At 56.1% G+C, this 17717-nt stretch overlaps 1 protein-coding gene across 3 annotated transcripts; it reads left to right on the top strand.

The window, feature by feature from the left end:
- The first annotated feature begins 353 nt into the window (after window positions 1-353).
- On the top strand, window positions 354-16468 carry RAB37 (RAB37, member RAS oncogene family). Of its 3 annotated transcripts, XM_053960381.1 has the most exons (10): window positions 354-592; window positions 6281-6391; window positions 10661-10771; window positions 12808-12849; window positions 12997-13063; window positions 13149-13201; window positions 13684-13749; window positions 14474-14530; window positions 14796-14872; window positions 14983-16468. In XM_053960381.1, exons 1-10 carry the CDS (start codon window positions 533-535, stop codon window positions 15086-15088), a joined length of 750 nt encoding a protein of 249 aa, XP_053816356.1. In that variant the 5' UTR covers window positions 354-532; the 3' UTR covers window positions 15089-16468. The 3 variants fall into 3 exon arrangements, with proteins under 3 accessions (XP_053816356.1, XP_053816355.1, XP_053816354.1); XM_053960380.1 differs by lacking the exon at window positions 10661-10771; XM_053960379.1 differs by lacking the exons at window positions 354-592; window positions 6281-6391 and adding an exon at window positions 8550-8706.
- The last annotated feature ends 1249 nt before the right edge of the window (window positions 16469-17717 follow it).

The raw sequence follows: 17717 nt of genomic DNA, 5'->3' as shown, positions 1-17717 counted from the left end.
AGACTTGGTCCTTGCTCTCAGCTCGGCACTGTCGGAGCTGGTACCGAAATTCTCTCTGCCAGGGCTGGCCGTGCCCCGTGGGCGCCTCCCGCGGCGGAGGGAAGAAGGCCAGAGATTCCCGGCGGCGACGGCCGGGACCCCCGGGCTGTGCGAAGTCGAGGGGCTCTATCGCGGCGGACAGAGATGGGGAGGAGAGGTGGGGAGGGACCAGCGGTTGTGCGGAGAGTCCGGTGGGCTCTGCCGGCGTGGGCGACGCTTCCACCGCCTCCCCGCCCCCGGGCGGGACTCGCCTCTCGCTGCTTCCCCCCCGCCGCCTCCTCCGGGCGGGAGAACCCTGCGAGTGGCGGCGACGAGCACCGAGCACCGCTGTCCTGCGGTGACGGAGCGGGCCGAGCCGTGCCGCACCGGGCGGGCACTGCGGGGCCGAACCGGGCCGGGCGGGACGGGCGCTGCCCGCGGTGCTGAGCGGGACGGGCGCTGTCCGCGGTGTTTCAGGGGCAGCCCGGCCCGGGCACCCCCAAGCCCCCCGGCCATGGAGGCCCGCGCCGCCGGCCTGGGGGGGGACGGCTACAACGAGGCACTGCTGCACAAGGTAGGGATGGGTCTGGGGATGGGGGCACCCGGGAGGGGACTGCAGAAGGGGCAGGGCTCCTGCTTGAACTTCCCGGCAAATTCCGTCCCTCTGCCTTCCTCGTTCCTCGTCTCCCGGTGGGGTCCGTCTCTCATCCTCATTCCGGTGCGGCGGTGGGGGTGCGGCGGCAGCTCTCTGCCCCCTGTGGGGGTGGGCAGCCTGCAGGGATTGGCCCCGGTCCCAGACACATCCCGGCTGATGGTAGGCAGGAGGGTGGCAGGATTCGGCGTGTTTGGGAAGCCAGGACTGCTGGAACGGGGCCAGCCCCGCGGCACAGCCCGCAGCCGCCCTTCAGCCGCTCCCACTGTCCTGTGCAGGCTCAGGGCGGGTCGGGCGCAGATGAACCCCGGGGCTCTGTTTGCCAGAAGCAGATTAATGAGCCGGGACTTCCCTGCCATGAAATAGCCGTGTCCCAGAGACGTCCATTCCTGCCCTTGTTGCTTTGAAATCCTCTTTTGCAGTATTCCTGGGACTCTGTTTTGTAACTGCAATTGCACAGAGTGTGGTCAGGGTTGGTGGTGTCCCTGAAAGACGTGGGGCGCCCAAGCTTTGCTGCGGGGGCAGCCGCAGCAGGGATTTTGCTCTCTGCAGTCAGGCGCTGCCCTGCAACTCCTGGAGTGATGGAGGAGATGCTGATTTATCACGGATCCACCCATCACTCCTTCCTGCTGTCCTCACACTGCTTTCCTGCAGTCCCCAGTGACTGTGCAGGAACTGGCACCCTCGGGAAAATCAGGGATGTGACAAGATGGGAGAAGGGCTGGAGTGTTGTGGATCCCTCTTCACAAATCCCAGTCTGATCTGTATCCTGCTCTACTCAGGGCAAGGTGCCCAGCCCTTGATTAGTAGAAAAATATCAATTACTAGCAGCTCTCATTTCTGTTGTACATGGAATACATAGAACATGCCCCCAGGGATGACTTGAGAAACTTTGATTCTTTGCAAAGCCTTAACTCTCTTTTCTCCAGGAAGCAGCTGCAGCAGTTAAGGAATTACATTGGTGGAAATGAGGCTCTGAGCAGAAGACCTTCCCAGGCAAATAACCATTCCAGTCCCATGTTCCCTGGTGTCTCCCTTGGTATTTTTCTGCCTTTCCTGGCTGGGCTGCTTATCTTGCAGAAACAAGACTGCTTTCACTCCAGCGAAGTGAGGCAGCAAGTACCTCACTAGATCTTGTATCTGAGCAAGCAATCACATTTCAGATGTGTTGAAAAACCTCAAGAGAGCTTTGCAGTCTGGAGACAAGGATTAAATGTTTTCTGGTTGGTAGCTAAACCCAGGCCTGGGGAGGAAATGGGCCAGGAGCTAACCAAAGCAGGAACAGCAGAAGTTTATTCTGGGCTGTTCCAGAATAGTTTTGCTTGATACAAAATGATGAATTCTGCTCTCAGGTGATTTGACCCATTGCCAAATCATTCTTCCTCCTCTGTGATTCCTGGATCCATTTAGCTGTAGCAAGACCCAAAGGCAGAGGGATGTGTTCCTTGTCTGTTGTTGATCCAAGGTGTTAACAGGGGGTTGCAAACAGGGATCTCCTGCATGATCTGAGCCAGGTTTTGTTTGATGCACAGCCCAAGAACTCATGTCTGCAGGGCTGAGATACAGCCTCTGCCAAGGCAAGGGCCCAGCCAGACAGGCAGAGGGCTCCAGGCTCTCTCTCAAGCTGGTGTGTGTCTTGGCCATGGTGAAATAGTGTCTAGGCAGGTGGGGACAGCCCTGAACTGTCCCTGTGGCACATAGCAGCTTCTAGCATCATCCAACTCCATCCCTGGAGTACTGCTTGGAGCAGGGGGAAGGCAGCACAATTTTATATAAAGAGCAGGTTAAAAATAAGTCTCAGGAACTGAGAGTCTCAGCCTGAGAGGCCACGAGAGTGGGGTGGTGAGGGGCTGAAAGCAGACATGTCTTCACCCTCAGACCTCTCCCAGTGCTATGTCCCAGCTGAGCTCTGCAGGCAGTTGTGCTGGGGGGGCATGTACACATTTACCACAATTTGTTGTGATAAATCTTGCTCATCTGGGCACAAACCTGTGGGTTTGGGGTTTCATCAGCTCCCTGAGAGCAACACCAGAGCCTGTGGAGGGCACTTCTCCCTTTCCTTCATCCCCTGATTGGGATTTTACCCTGTCAGGCTTCCATTAGCTATATTTAGCTCAGGTCCAGGTTCTGCATGTTAAATCTCGAAAATGAGCTGGGAAGACAATCTCAGCCCACATGCACTGTCCCAGATCTCCTTCCATTTGACTGGCACCGGAATTGCACCCATTGCCTCCCTGCACTGCCTTGACAGCTGTGCAAAACCTCTCTTCCCTTGGCAGCTTAGACCAAAATATCTCTTTTCCTTGCAAGTATGGGAAGTTTGAATTATTTTGCCTTGTCCCTGCAGCCCATGCCAAGCCAGCAATGATTTTGACTGGAAGTGATCAATTAGCCCCAAAACTAACTCAAGATGTAGGGAAGGATATTTGCTCTTCCCCTAAGGCAGTGCAGGCAGACAAGTCTTTTCAGGAGGGTGTTACAAGGTGTACCTACTTTTCTCTGGGGCTGTGGGGTGGTGGAGAAGTCAAGTTGCCTCTGCCACCCAGTGGAAATAATTTCCTTTAGCTGGAAACAAGGATTGTTTTGATTGCACTGGGGCTGAGCAGTGGTCATGTGGGACTGTCACCAAATGAGTCTCCAGATGTTGGTAAGGTTTCCCTCTGTACCTTGCCCAGCCCTGGCAAAGCACTGTTCCATCTCCACACCACCAGGCAGAGAGGTTTGACAGCACCAAAAGGAATATTGCAACATTTTACTTAAGTTTCCCATGAAAAAACAAAAAAAAACAACAAACTCACCCCCCAAAAAAAACCAAACCAAAACAAAAACAACCAACCACAAAAAAAACCATAACAAAACAAAAACAAAAAACAACAAACAAACAAACAAACAAACAACTCCAAAAAAACCCAACTGGGAAAACCTGGGGGGATGAGAAGGTATGGAAGAGGTCTGCCTGTGGCTGAGAAGGGGAAGAGTCAGGACAGCTATGGAACTTCGTCTCTGGGAGATTTTTTACTATCATGACTCAGTCCTGTCCAGACTGAGGTTTCAAGGGCTAACTAGCCACATCTTCCCCACAGTGGGCTTTTTGTTCTTATTTTTGTTTATTTGGTGACCAGGAAGGCCATAGTGATTTCTACAGTCCCTTCACAGAGCCCATGAGCTTTGCCTAAAGTCATTAGGAATATCTCTTGGCTGATCCAGGCCAAATTTTACTGTTATTATTAAGTCATGAAGCAATTCATGAGTTGTCTCTATTATGAATCCCATTTAAATTATTAATAGAGGAATCTGCCTTTTTTACATGTAAACCCTTGGCTCTGCAGGCTTTCTCTTGCTCATTCCAACCAGCTCTTCTCCCTCCATAATTAATGCTGCTCTCTGCATTAACTGCTCCCAAAGACAGCACTGCAGGGGGTACCCAGTCTTGTTGCACATCCCAGCATCAGTATTTTACCTGGAAATAGTATGTAACACCAAATTATACAGCACTGAGATGCAGGAGCCCCATGGTAATGAATTCTTGGAGTGCTTTCCTATCCAGCTGCTCCTGGGCCTATCCTTCTCTCTGCACAGGGAAGAGTTCTGGGCCCTAGGGAAGAGCAAAAGGGGGGTTGGGCAGGGAAATTTCCCCCAGGAAAGGGGTGAACCAGATCCTCTGGCCCAGAGATTTCTTCCTCCCAACATTCCCCCAGATCCCATGCAAGCTCCCAGCTCATGTGGCTGCTCTGAATGTACAAGTGACCTGCAACCAGCCCAGGCAGGGAGGAGGGAGAAATCTCTGGCTGCAGATCTGGGCACAGGTTTCTTCCTCTCAGCACACAGGTCTGTGCAGCAGTCTGCATCTGGCAGAGGTGCAGGGCTCCCTCCTGCCAACAGCTCTGCTCAGCAGGTCAGGCTTTCCCCAGGACAGGCTCAGTGTTTGGGATATGTTCTCCAAGGGAAAGTGCTGATTCACTGAGGCAAGCACTCACTGAAGGGTATTGGTAGGAACAAGCAGTTTGTGGGGTGGTGCTTTATGCAAGGCAGGATGCTGATTTCCTGCCAGTCCACATCTCTGCATTGTTTCTGGTCCTCAAGCTCCTTTTGGTTTCAGCCCACTTCTTTGGGATCTGTGAGGTGCAGGAACCATGGTAGCAGGTGCTGTGAAGCCCACGTGGCCTCCCAGTGTATGGAATCAGGCCTTGATTTGCTGGGGCTGTTCAGGATTTGATTAAACACATTCCTTCACACTCATGCTGTGTTTTACAAGGGGAACTGCAGTGCCTAAAGTAGTGCCAGGATTGGTCACACCCCAGGGCACTTTGGGACAGGAGAGGGATGGGACCAGATGTGCACAGAGGCTCCCCTGCATACTGGGGAAGTACTGAAGCACCTTCAGGCTGGAGACAAAGGACTGAGGTGTTGCAGGATGGAGCAAGGCTGCTGGAGCTACACAAGCACAAACCAAGAAGGGGTAAAACAGATGCAGCAAAGTGTAGCAGAGGTGGATTCAGAGAGTGGGGAGGTTTAGTCCCAGCACCTCGCTGCCTCATCCCTGAAGCCTCAGGGGTGACAGGGGACCAGTAACAGAAGGGACACTCCATGTGTGCCAGAACTGCAGCTCCAGGAACACCCCTGTCCTGGAAGACAAAGCCCAAACCACTTCTAAGCAAGAAGGCTGGTAGTAGAGTGTTTATTTGAATTTGTGTCCTGCAAAAGGGTTGAAAGTGCCTTGGTTTCCTGAAAGGATGGGAATGTTTGCCAGTGGCTCTGTGAACAAAACCCAGATACCAGCAGAGGGAAGGGAGGGGTTCTATTTACACTGTAGGTCTCCCTTAGGTCAGGGATTTTGAGGGACACAGGTAGGAGCAGAAGGGAAGATGAGCTCCCCAGGGGTGTGGCGTGGGTACCAGGGCCATGGGCAGTGTGGGAGCTGCTTAAGAGGTTACAGCTCTGACACCAGCACGGCTCCCTTGTCCCTTCTGCTCAGGGATGGGAGTGGTCTGGGGTTTCCCATGGAGGCTGGAGAGGCAGAAGGACTTCATGACTTCAAACACATCACTTTGCCAGGAGGGAGTGCTGTGAGTCCATGACATTAAGGCAGCACAAAGTCAGCCCAGTGACCTGGCGAGGTTGCTTGGCAGTGGCAGCAGCTGTGTGCAGCAGCTGCAGGAGATGCTCTCTTTACTAAACAGTTTTGTACTTAATCCAGTGACTCCAAAGTCCTCCCAAAGAGGTTTTCCAACAGGCCTGTGTGAGCCAAGGCTGCTTCTGCCTGGCAGCTTCCTGAGTTGGGGTAGGAGCTTCTCTCCTGCTCACTCTCCATGACAGGCTGTGCTTTACTTTCCCTCCCATCTCTCCTCTCTTGGACAGGGTGCAGTGGGTTTCAGGTCTGAAGCTCATCCCAGAGAACATTTCATTAATTACAGAGATGGACAAAGGGGTGGAAATTCCTTTCTGGGCAAGTGGCAGAACCAAATGTGACAGATCCAGGGGCTGGGCGGGTCCTTCTTGATCCTGCAGCATTTGCTGCCACATTCCCCCAGTACACCTACCCAAATATCTGGCCCCCAGCTCCCCCATCACCTGCACCTGCACTGATGCCTCTTTATCTGGTCCTTGCAGACAATCCTGGTTGGAGACAGTGGCGTGGGGAAAACATCACTGCTGGTCCAGTTTGACCAGGGCAAGTTCATTCCTGGCTCCTTCTCTGCCACCGTGGGCATTGGGTTTACGGTAAGAGCCCAGTCTCTGGTCCCTGGGCTGTGCACTCACCCTTGGGGAGCAGCTTTATTTGGGGAATCAGAATCAATGAATCTGTGGTAAGCACAAAGAATTGGATACTTTGTTTTGGTGCTGCTGGATGAGGAGTTTGGTTTGGCAGCGTGCTTCTTGGCATGCTTTGGACTGCTGGGAGGGATGAAGGATGGATAAAGCTCCATATTCCAAATCCCTTGATGGGGCCGTGTCTGAGTGCAGCCTTACGCTTCACAGACAGAAAGCTGCCTTTGGAGCTGCCCTGCTCTGCCAGGGAGATGCCAGCCTGTGTCCTGCCTGTGTCCAGCCCGGGGCCCTGGCAAAAAGCCAGGCAGATGGTGACAGTGCCTGGGAAAAGCATTCGGCTGCCATCCAGAGCTATTTGCAGAGCTGCCGTGGGGTGTCAAGTGGCTCTGATGTGTGTCCCCTCTCCTGGGGAAGCTCAGGACAGGGACAGTGCTTGGGACCTTACTCCAGAGAGACTGTCTTCCCTTCAGTATTGTGACAAGGCTGGAACTCAGCAAGAGGCTGAGTTATCTATGGGGATGTGATTAGCCACGGGAATTTTCTTTTTAGTCCAGGCCAAGGAAGCAGGAAAATGTGCACCAGTGGGGATGGTCTGGGGCCAAGCAGCCCAGGGACTAGCAGCCAAGGGTGCCCCTGCTGAGGGGCCTGATCCGTGGGCAGACAGAGGAGGCTCAGCCACACCACTGATCTCTCCCTGCTTTCAGCTGCCTTGTTTCTCCCACAGCAAATGCCATTGTGTGGAAGTGATGCTCAGTCAGGTGTTTTTCCTGCCCAGGCAACTCCATGAGCTCCAGCACAGTTTTTCCATATCCTTCTAGCCCCCTCCCCATCCTGCTTCAGGGAAACTCAGCCACTTCCAGGAGCTCCAAGTGCCTCCAGCCTCCAGCTCTGGGCACTTTCCTGGCCAAAAAGCACATATAAACTATAAATCCCCCAGCTGGGTCTGAGTGCAGTCACAGGACTGGAAATACAGGTTCTATTTCCCAGGGGGCAGAGGAGGGCTTGGTTGGTGCAGGAGCCAGCAGCCCCAGAAAGTGCGGAGGTGGATGCCATTCCAGAGGGTATCTCTGCCACTGGACCTCCTGTGGCCACATGTGGCCTTTACCTGGAGAGCAGCAAGGGGCACAGCACTGGAGCCCTGAATCCCTGAATCTCAGTGGTGTGAGCAGGGATGGGGGTTGCCCTGAGATTAGCCCTGATGAGGGAGAATGAGATGAGATGATGAGATGAGATGAGATGAGATGAGATGAGATGAGATGAGATGAGATGAGATGAGATGAGATGAGATGAGATGAGATGTTCCAGGGAAAATAGATCACGGAGGGCTCAAGGCTCCTATACATGAAGTGATGCCTGTAGTGCATGGACTTGTATGGGGTATTATGGGGTGGGCTTTTGGGTAACAACATCCATCTCCAGGGATTTCTCCCACATTCCTATGCTTGGGTTTTTCCTAAATGAAGTGCAGTATGAGCTGGGCCCCAATGGCTGGTGTAGGATGCAGGGGGCTGCGAGCAGCCAGGGGGAGCGGGAGGCCTGGCAGCCATTCCGGGTGAAACGGAGGAGCCGGCTCGGCACAGCTCGTGGCTTCCGGCTAACAGCTCCTGCTCCGCTTCCCTCCCAGCTCCTCGCTCCACGGTGCTCAGCTGGGGCCCAGCTCAGCACCGGTGGGGCTGCAGCAGATGGGGCAAACCCCCCACCCTGGGATGGGCTGGTGGGGTGGGAGTGGGAGCTGTCATCCCCACTGTCCCGGTGTGGCAGGGTGGGATTTGGTAGCACCGGGGTCTCCGTCCCCACAGTCTGTGAGGGACGAGGTGACTGTTCATTTGAGGGGTGAGCAGTTCCTCCTCTCCCCACCCAAGTGTCCGGAGGGATGCGCCGGGGCTCTGCCCACTGTCCAGTGCAGCCAAGCCGCTAGCAAAACCCAGCACCGCGGGGTCCCCGGTGTGGGGGTGCAGTGGGGCAGGTTTCTACTCTTCAGCCTCTTCCTCCTCATCCCGTGCCCGGGCTGGGCAGGGAGGCGGCCGGGGCACGGCCTCGGGTGTGGAATCAGCCGGGGAGGAGGAGGAGAAAGAGGAGGAGGAAGCCGGGTGGGGCCGCAGCTCCCGCGGCCCCCGCGGCGCCGGGACTCGGCGGCTCCGCTCGGACGCGCCATGGGCGACCCCGATGGGCCAGCGGGGAACGAGACCCCGGAGGGGAGCGGGGAACCCCCGAAGAGCAGCGGGGATCCCCCGGCGCTGTCCCGGGATTACGAACTGTCCGGCAAGGTGGGAGGCGGCGCGGGGTGAGCTGGGATGGACCGTCCGAGCTCTGCCAGAGGGGAAGGTTTGGGTTCGCTCCCCGGCTTGGGGGACACCAGGAGGGGTTTAGGAAGGGTCCCAAGGGCCGCCCGCTTCCTCCGCTGCTGCGATCGCGCCCAGGAAGCGGCCGCGAAACGGGGAAGAAGGCGAAGGAGGCGGCAGCCCCAGCTGATTCCCCCAGCCCTTCTCTGCCCCGGGAGTCTCCCGATGCAGCAGGTGCAGAGATTGGGGTTTTCCCTCCCCGGGAGGTGGCGATGGGGGCGTCCCTGCCCGAGGGTGCCGTTTGTGCCCCAGGGGTGTCCCTGCCCGGCAGTGTCAATAGGAGGGACCAGCTGCAGGAACAGGACTTTGCGGGGCTCCCGGGGGAAGAGGAGCATGGCCAAACTCTGCCCCCTGAAAGCCCGTCAGACCTTTTCCAGGGCAAGGGGCTCCTGCCAGCCCCGCAACTGTGCCTCCCATGGCACAGAGCAGGGGGAGCAGGACCCCATCTGGGCCATCGCAGCACCCAAGGGCTCCGAGGTGGGAACAGCATATGAGCCCTGGATCCAGCCCAGGGCCCCCCTTCACCCACACCACAGCATGCACTTGTGAATGTCTCTGCACCCCTGCCAGGCCTTGGGGCAGGAGGGAGCCCTCCTTCCTGAATGCCCCCTTCTTCCCCACCCTAGCCCAGGCAAGGGTTGCCCTAGGAAGCACCTTCCTCATCTGAGCAGCTCAGGGGAGGCATAGGACTGATGAACCTTTTACCCCCAAAATTTAATATACAGCCCCAAGCTGAGCCCAGCACTGACAGTGTCAGCCCCGACACCCCCTGCTGCCTCACTGAGCTGGTTCCAAAGTGGTCCTGCACGCTGCCACCTTCTTTAAACTGCTTTTATTCCTTTGTCTTTATACACCCCTCTCTGACTCCTCTTTGTGGAGGGCAATTTCCATGTTTGAGGAAGAAAAACAGTTTTCAGCTTGGTCTAGAGTGAGGTGGAGGCAGAACTGAGCAGTGTTCCCAGCTTCCCACAAGCCCTGGGGAAGGATTTGACCAGCAAAGTGGTAGCAGGAGGCAGAGCATTTCCAGCCACCAGCTTTTGGCATTTGTTGTGCCATCCCTGTGGAAGGTGGCCATGGCCCACTGTGTTTGCCTGCCCCAGAGGCAGCAGGGCTGCAGAGATTTACTTTGCAAGCTCCAGCATCCTGTCAGGTGGGCATGTAGAGATGGACCTTCCTGCTGAAGTCCTGCTCACTCCTATTTTTCATAGGGGTAAAAAATGATGCAGTCAGGTTAATGATTGCTGGGCAGGAACAGGTTGCTGCAGGTAGGCAGAAAGAACACAGCATCGGGAAAGGCTGTGCTTATGGAGCCCAGAGTTGGTCTTGGCTGCTCCCTGCCTGAGTCCGGCAGTGCTGGAGTGGCTGGAGAGCCTGGGCTGATCCTGTTTGCTTAGCAGGAGGGGAAAGGCATCGTGTTTGCTTTGGTGTCTGCAGCAGGCACTGACAGGGAGAGAGTCCCGGACATGCAGGGTTTGCCCAAGCCATGCATCAGCCCTTGGGCTGGGCACACCCGGGTCAGGGGCAAAGCGTGGGCAGAGGTGTCTCCACTCGTTTGGGAGCTGCGGCTGGTTCTCTAGGAGCCTGCTGGGCTGGGAGATGGCCAGGGGCTGACTAGGAGATATCTCTTCTTGCTGCAGTACTTGCTTTCACACCAGCTCTTCCCCTCTTTAATGGCTGGGGGCTGCCCTGGGGCACTGCTTGGCTGCACCCTCAGGGGTCCCATCCCACAGCCAGCTCCCACGGGGCTTTCCAGACCCACCAGGACCAGCCCTGGGGAAAGAAACAAAGGGAGAGAAGGAACTGGGGAGGGCTCAGCACCAGTCAGGGGTGCTGCTCCCTCCCTGTCCAACTGACATCTCTCCCTGCGCCCATCTTGCAGGTGATGTTACTTGGAGACTCGGGCGTGGGGAAAACCTGCTTCTTGCTTCAGTTCAAAGACGGGGCCTTTCTCTCCGGGACGTTCATAGCCACCGTGGGCATAGATTTCCGGGTGAGACCACCACAGCTGCCAGCCCCTCACCCCCCTCGACCTGCACCTTGGCCAGGACAGGGTGCTGGGCAGGGGGAATGGGGTTTTCCAGCCTCTGTACCCCCAATTATCTCCCAACCAGCTGCAGGTGCTTGCTGGAACCCTTCCACCCATCCCTGGGAGAGCAGTAATAGATGGAAGAGTCCACTGGTACTGTTGCCTCTTAACTTTAAATCAGCAAACAGTCTAGGTTTACCCCTCCCAGCTGTGTTCATGGTCTGGGGGTGTGTGCTGGGCAGCCAGTATGCTCCACCATGCAGGCCAAAGCCAACAGCTGGGGGGACATACACTGGTTGCTGTAATTTTATGCCTTGAAAGGGCTGAAATGGGCTGCTGAGAAGTTGTTAGGGTTACCAGATTCTGTTCAAACCCCTACATTGTTGTCTGCTCAACAAATTTCAGCTGCAGGGTCTCTCTAAGGGTGTCCAGGGAGGCACAGATGTTTGCATCACAGGGCAGAGCAGGAAGGAAGTCACGGGGGTGTCCCTGGGCAGGGTTCTACCCACAGCCACTGACACGTGTCAAGTGTGGTCAGTGCTTCCTCTGCCCCCACAGCTGCAGCTGCTCCAGTTTTCTGCCACTTTTGCTGCCCTAGCTGTGTTTGGCTTTTGGTGGAGCTGGGGACTTGGTGATCAGGGGGTGGGGGAGAGAGATGGCTGTGGGTTTGGTTTGAAGGGGCCATGAGGCCTGTCCTTATGAAAAAGTCATGAAAGAAGGAAAATCTGCTGTGTCCCACTGTTGGGCTCAATGCTGGTGTCCCCAGAGGTGTTGCCAGCCCGTAGGTGCCTGCTCTGCTGTGTGCAAGCATCCCCTCCAGCAGCTCATGGCTCATTGCTCTAGGTAATCTCCAGAGTCTCCTAGGGCATGTTTTTGTTTTATCCAGCCCATTTGCTCAAATGCTGTCATCACCACATGGGCTGAATTTCCATTTCAAACAATTCCAGGCAACCAAATTATTTATAGGGGTCTTCTCTTTCCAGACTCTAAGTATGATTCTTTAAGAGTCCTAAAATAGCTTTTCAGTAGTTTTTTCTTTTCTTTTTTCTGGCCTCTGGAGAGAAGCCCCTGCGCTTCTGATATGAGAACAGTGATTGCTTAAGCCTCAATAGCTGCCTTCCCAGCTCAGTTGGAAATGCCTCTTTCCTTTCCTGGTCCCAGCCCAGCCTGGCTGCAAACCACCCTGACCCAGGAGATTTCCTGGGGCCATGCTGAATACAGCTGTGTGCTACATGCAACCCCTCCAGCTCAGTGTTTACTACCTCCTTTAAGAACCAAGCAAGGCTCCACCAGCAAGAAAACCTGAGCAGGACACCCAGCATCACCCAGTGAGTGTGCCCAGGCAATTTGTAGCATCCAAAGCCCTTAAATTACTGCAAACAGGCTAAATTTTTAGTGCAGCAGTGGTTCCTGAGCACATGGAGCTGAAGAGTTCCATCAGAAAGATCAAGGCTTTTTGGTGAGCAAACATAAAAGCACACCAACGTGTTATTAATAAATGCAAAATTATGTGTCATCCTTCCGTGCCTCCCCACTTCCGCAGCTCTGCCAACTTCCCAGGGGCTGCTGCAATCCCAGAGCTTCCCAGCAGGAGCCAGAGCAGGTCGGTGTTCCTGGGATTTGCTGGACAGCCAACGGCATTAACTGACTCATTAGGGGACTTGGGAGCCAAGGACAGGGACTCTGGCTGTAGGAGATGAACGAGGCACTGGATCCAAGGCGGGCTGGGATCTTGCTGTCTCCTCCCTGCTGATTCTGCTCTTCACTCTGACTAGAGGGGTTGCTGCTCTGGGATGTCCCTGTAGCTGCCAAACAATCAGGACCATGGTTTGTAGCAATGAGGCTTCAATGTCCAGCCCCACAGGCAGCCTGGCTTCATCCCACTGGCCCAGGGAGAGCAGCTGAGGGGCTGTGGAATGCCAGCTCAGCACCAGGGCTGGCTGGCACATGCACCAGGACAAGCTTTGGGCTGATAAACCTGCTCTCCTTGTCTTCTGCAGAACAAAGTGGTGACTGTGGATGGTGTGAAGGTGAAGTTGCAGGTGAGCTTTGGGAGGGGGGGAAGAAATTTCCAGATGGAAACCCACCTCAGGCTTAGCATGGTGGCCTGGCAGGGCTGGGATCCACCGGAGCAGACCCAGCTCGGGGAGGTTGCTCTCCCTGTTCTCACCAGGGCGGTTTCTTGGCAGATCTGGGACACAGCAGGACAGGAGCGTTTCCGCAGCGTCACCCACGCCTATTACCGGGATGCCCAAGGTGAGTTTGGAGTCCAGCAGGGATGGGGAGACCATCCAGAGCACATTCCTGCAGTGTAGCAATGCCTCTGCCTCTTCCTCTCCAGCCCTGCTCCTGCTCTACGATATCACCAGCAAGATGTCCTTTGACAACATCCATGTGAGTCCCACCATGGGTTGGGAGTGTTTCTCTCTGGGACTGGGAGCATGGGTGGCCTGCTTGGCTGGCCAGGTGTTTGGAGCAGTTAGGAGCCTGCTTTACCTGTAAGCACTGGCTGTTCTGGCCAGACCCAGCCAGCTGGGAGCTCATCCCAGGGCACCTGGCTGGGTGCTGCATGGCTGGGTGAGTTTTGTTTAAGGACATGGTGAATGCCTGAGGGAGAAAACGTGGTTTGGGAAGGATGTGAACTACGGCTTGGGCTATAGCCAGGAGACGGGGTGTTTTCAGGACTGCTCATTTGTGTTGCTGGAATAATTCCTGTGCCAAGAAAAGTCATTATCCCTTTCCTTGTTGGAGAGAGATGGGGGTGCTGAGGGGATGTGAGGGCTGAGAGGGAAGGGAGGGGGGTACTGAGGGGTGGAGGGCTGAGTTAGGAGGGACAGGAGTACTCCTCACCCCAACACAGTCCTGCTGCCCTACAGGCCTGGCTGACGGAGATCCATGAATACGCCCAGAAGGACGTGGTCATCATGTTGCTGGGCAATAAGGTGCGTGCAGGGTCCCCGTCCACCCTAGCATTTGCTGTGCTATGCCCTTGCCATCCCCATGGCTGTGCAGGGATGGGGCTCTGCCTGCACCCTCCACCGGGCTCTGCTTCTTTCTGGGCTCAGCCAAGCCCAGAGGTGATCCCAGGGGTTTGGGGGGTCGGGGAGGGCAGTATTCCTGGTAGCCAGCGGGTGGCAGCATGAGGTTGAGGTTCCAGGTACGGGATGCTCCTCGCATGGGATGCTTTGGTTTGGGATGCTGCTGACTATGGGATGCCCATCCAGGCCGGGATGCACCCCTGGACCTCAGGTAACCCCAAGCCCTAGAAGCCCAACAAGGTCCCAGATTCTCTCCAGGGGTCCTAGATGCTGCTGGGTGCCCAGTTCCCAACTGGATTTGCCCTTGGGACTGGATGTCCCCTAGATCCTGGATGATGCTGGGTACTTGATACCCAACAGGGTGCCAGAGCCTCCCTGGGTCCTGGATGCCCTCAGGTACTGCTCCAGGTCCTCAGTGTGCCCAGGTCCCAGGTGCCTCCTGACATCCTCAATGCCACCAGGTCCCAGATGCTCCACAGATCCCAGATTCTCTGGGCAGTGGATACTTCTGGATCCATGCTGCCCCTCGTTCCTGTCAGCCCCCTGAACACCCCACACTTCTGGTTTGCCAGATGCCCCAGGGTGCCAGCTGGTCAGATGTGCGGTGACATTTTCCTTCCCTTGGCAGGCTGATGTAAGCAGTGAGAGAGCTGTGAGGACGGAGGATGGAGCATCACTGGCCAGGGTGAGTTGTGCCATGGTCTAACCCAACTTAAGCCCTCCCAGACAGTTTCATGTCACTCAGGGTTCCCATGCAGCCATGCCATCCCTTCTGAGTGCCTAGACCTGCAGGCACTTGCAGGGGCAGCACAGCAGTCATTTGCATGCAAAACCTGGGGCAAGGCAGGGAGGGGATGACCCTCAAGCCTTGTCCAGGCTACAGGGATGATTCAGAGGGCCAGAAGGGCATCTTGGTGATAGCCACTGATGGGGTCGTGCTGCTCTTGCAGGAGTATGGAGTGCCTTTCATGGAGACGAGTGCCAAGACAGGCATGAACGTGGAGCTGGCCTTCCTGGCCATTGCCAAGTAAGTACGTGGGGCCAGGGCACTGAGCAAGGAAGGTGTCCCCTGCAGCCCCACCACCTCCCACACACCAGCACAGTGTGGGAGAGGGTAACACAATCCCACCACTCTAGGGAGCTGAAGCAGCGCGCGGTGCAGCCGCTGGATGAGCCTCACTTCCAGATCCACGATTACATCGAGTCACAGAAGAAGAAATCCAGCTGCTGTGCCTTCTCCTGAGGGTGGCCCAGAGGAGCTGGCAGGCCTGGGGGCCCAGGTGGGAAGCAGAGCAGGGCCCAATCCTGCCCTCAAGCACTGGAGGGAACCAAGCTCTGACAAGCCAAGGTGGATGGCACAGTACAGTGGAGCTGAGTCCATGAGGAGGGCCCTTGTCCTGGTGCTAGGATTCAGATTCTGCTGCCCTGCAGAACAATGACCTGTGTGCCACCATGGGAATCACTATGGTGTGGTGACTGCCAGCCTGGCCAGCAAGCCATGGTGATCCATCACCTCCACCACATGAACAGGGTGCAGGACACAGCCACACACCTCACTGAGACCCTTGGAGCAGTTGGAGGGGCTGTGCCATGGATGAGCCCCCCTGCAGCCTCTAGTCCTGTCCTCCCTTGCAGCTATTCCTGCTTGCAGTGCTGCTGTTGTCCAACTGGAAGGGCCTGGTCCAGCCCCCATGTTCCTGGTGCTGCCAGGCACTGGCTTCCCTCCAAGGAACCCCCTGGGCTGCCCCACACCTCAGTGTCCACACTCAGCTGTGGCTCCTCATTTCTGCAGTTGCTGCCAATGACTTTTATCCTCCTGCCACCACAAATGCAATGATGTCCCCACTGTATCCTGGCTGTGCTCGAGGGAAGGGCTGGGATGGGGAAGGGTCCAGCCAAACCTGCTCCCTGCCCACACAGCTGGTGTGAGAAGTCAAATTCCCCTGGGAGCATCTGAGCAATGCTTGGGGCACTTCTGGTTCACACAGCAATTTGGAAAAACTTTGCTTCCCCCATGTTGTAGCCACAGAAATTAGAGATTTTTTTTTTTTTTTTAACAAGAAAAGGCTTTTTCATTTCAATGCCTCCAGACTGAACCATCTCCAGCCTCATGCAGGAGATGCCCATGGTGGCATAACCTGGGGTGATGCTTCAGCCCTGCCGCCTCCCGGGCCAGGCTGGGTTTCTCTCCCATCACTGTCCATGTAATACAACTATGCCTTCCTGCTATTGGCAAATAGCAGCTGGAACCCACTTTCTGGAGACCAGATGCCTGAGAGCCTTCAGCTGGCAAACACTGCTTTGTTGGGCACTGGTGGGGCTCAGGGACATCCCTGGTGCTCAGACCAGCTTTGTTGCTCCCTCAAGCACACTGTCCATTCCCTTGAGCACTACCCAGAGCAGTCAGATGGTGAATATTTGTTTGTGTAGCTGAAGCACTGATCCAGAGAGCAGCTGTGGAGGGTATGGCACTGCACGTAGGAGTCAGGGACTGTCCAGCACATCTGTCCCCATCGGTATCTTCCCTGGCCCTGCACCTGACTGCTCGTGTCTCACCTGCCCCGGTGCCTCCTTCACCTCTGCTTTGCCCCTGGGTCTCTCTTTGCAAGTTTACAGATTAAAACGGGGCATTTTTTGAGGCTTTGCATCTGTCTGATTGTTTATTGCGTGAGAAATCCCTGTCCTGGGTCTGCAACGTGGGAGGCTGCTGCACACAGGCGCTGCAGAGCAGCCGGGCCGGGGGGGCCTGGGAGCAGTCGTGAGGAGGGGCAAGCACCCAGGGCCCCTTCCTCCCTGCCTTCCTGCTGGGGAGGGCTTTCATTGCACATTTCAGACAGACCAAAGGTGAGAGGGGAAGAGTAAACGTGACCTATTAAATTAAAACCAACCTCCTCCCCTGCTGTTCTCATGGTGCGGAGTCCAGCATTCCCCAAATAACTCCGTCTTCCCACCAATGGCATTGCTGCTGCCACTTGGCTGATGTCTGCAAAAAAAATGCTGGGTGGCTTCAACACAAACAGACGTTGGCTCTTTTCTCTTTCCCCCCTCCTGCCTGAGCTCCTTTAACTTCACTCCAAGATGCAAAGGGCAGGAAGAGGCAGCTGGGGCGCAACGGTCCTGCCTGTGCCCTGCCATCCCGCAGGCACTACTGGACTACGGAACAGCTTAAGCTGTTTCCTTTGCTGATGCCTTTCTTCCTTATCACGGTCCCGTGCTCAAACCAGCCCTGCTGGAGCTGGATTTTGTTTCCTGACTGAGCGCAGGGTACCCAAAATGTGCTCTGCATCTGCCCTTCCAAAAAGCTTACTTGTGGGGCTGTGCTGCTCACAACCCCCTTGCCAAGGGGACTGCTGTGACACGGGCGATAGAGCCCCCGTACTGGGGCCGTGCCACAACACGTTTGCCCTGATTTTCCTCTCCGAAGGCATTTGTCGCCTGTTGCCGTGGGATTCCTCTCCGCCGCTTTTCTCAGCGCCGAGCAGCCGCGGGCGAATGCTTAGCCGAGTGGAGGAAACAAATGAGCCCACCCTCGGCTCCCAGCTGCGGCCCACGGAGCTGGAGCACGGCCACCTCGAGCACGCTGAGGCCCCTGAGCAGGGTTTTGGGGCAGAGTGCCTCGTGAGAGACGTGTCCCATGCATGCAGCTGTCCCCTCCTTGCATGCCTGTCTGCAGCTCAGTTAAACGTGATCCTGGCTGCCCTGAGGACCTTTGCCCAGGAACTTCAGTCAGGCCCTGCCCTGGGAGCCACCTCTATGCTACCCTCTCTGGGACAATCCCAGGAGGCAGCTCTGCCTGGCACCAGCAGCCCTGCAGCATGGCCGGAGCAGCCCAGGCTGGTTGCTGCCTTGCCCTGCCCTGGCTGAGCCCAAAC

Source organism: Vidua chalybeata, chromosome 19, assembly GCF_026979565.1.
Source record: "Vidua chalybeata isolate OUT-0048 chromosome 19, bVidCha1 merged haplotype, whole genome shotgun sequence".
NCBI lineage: Eukaryota > Metazoa > Chordata > Aves > Passeriformes > Viduidae > Vidua > Vidua chalybeata.
This window is presented reverse-complemented; position numbering and strand designations above follow the sequence as displayed.

What these genes read in the sequence shown, in the direction of transcription:
- RAB37 (XM_053960381.1), top strand. Translation starts at nt 533, where the DNA reads ATGGAGGCCCGCGCCGCCGGCCTGGGGGGGGACGGCTACAACGAGGCA. An exon ending in CCGTGGGCATAGATTTCCGG is followed by an intron (nt 10,772 to 12,807) that starts GTGAGACCACCA and finishes TGTCTTCTGCAG; the next exon opens with AACAAAGTGGTGACTGTGGA. An exon ending in TGTCCTTTGACAACATCCAT is followed by an intron (nt 13,202 to 13,683) that starts GTGAGTCCCACC and finishes GCTGCCCTACAG; the next exon opens with GCCTGGCTGACGGAGATCCA.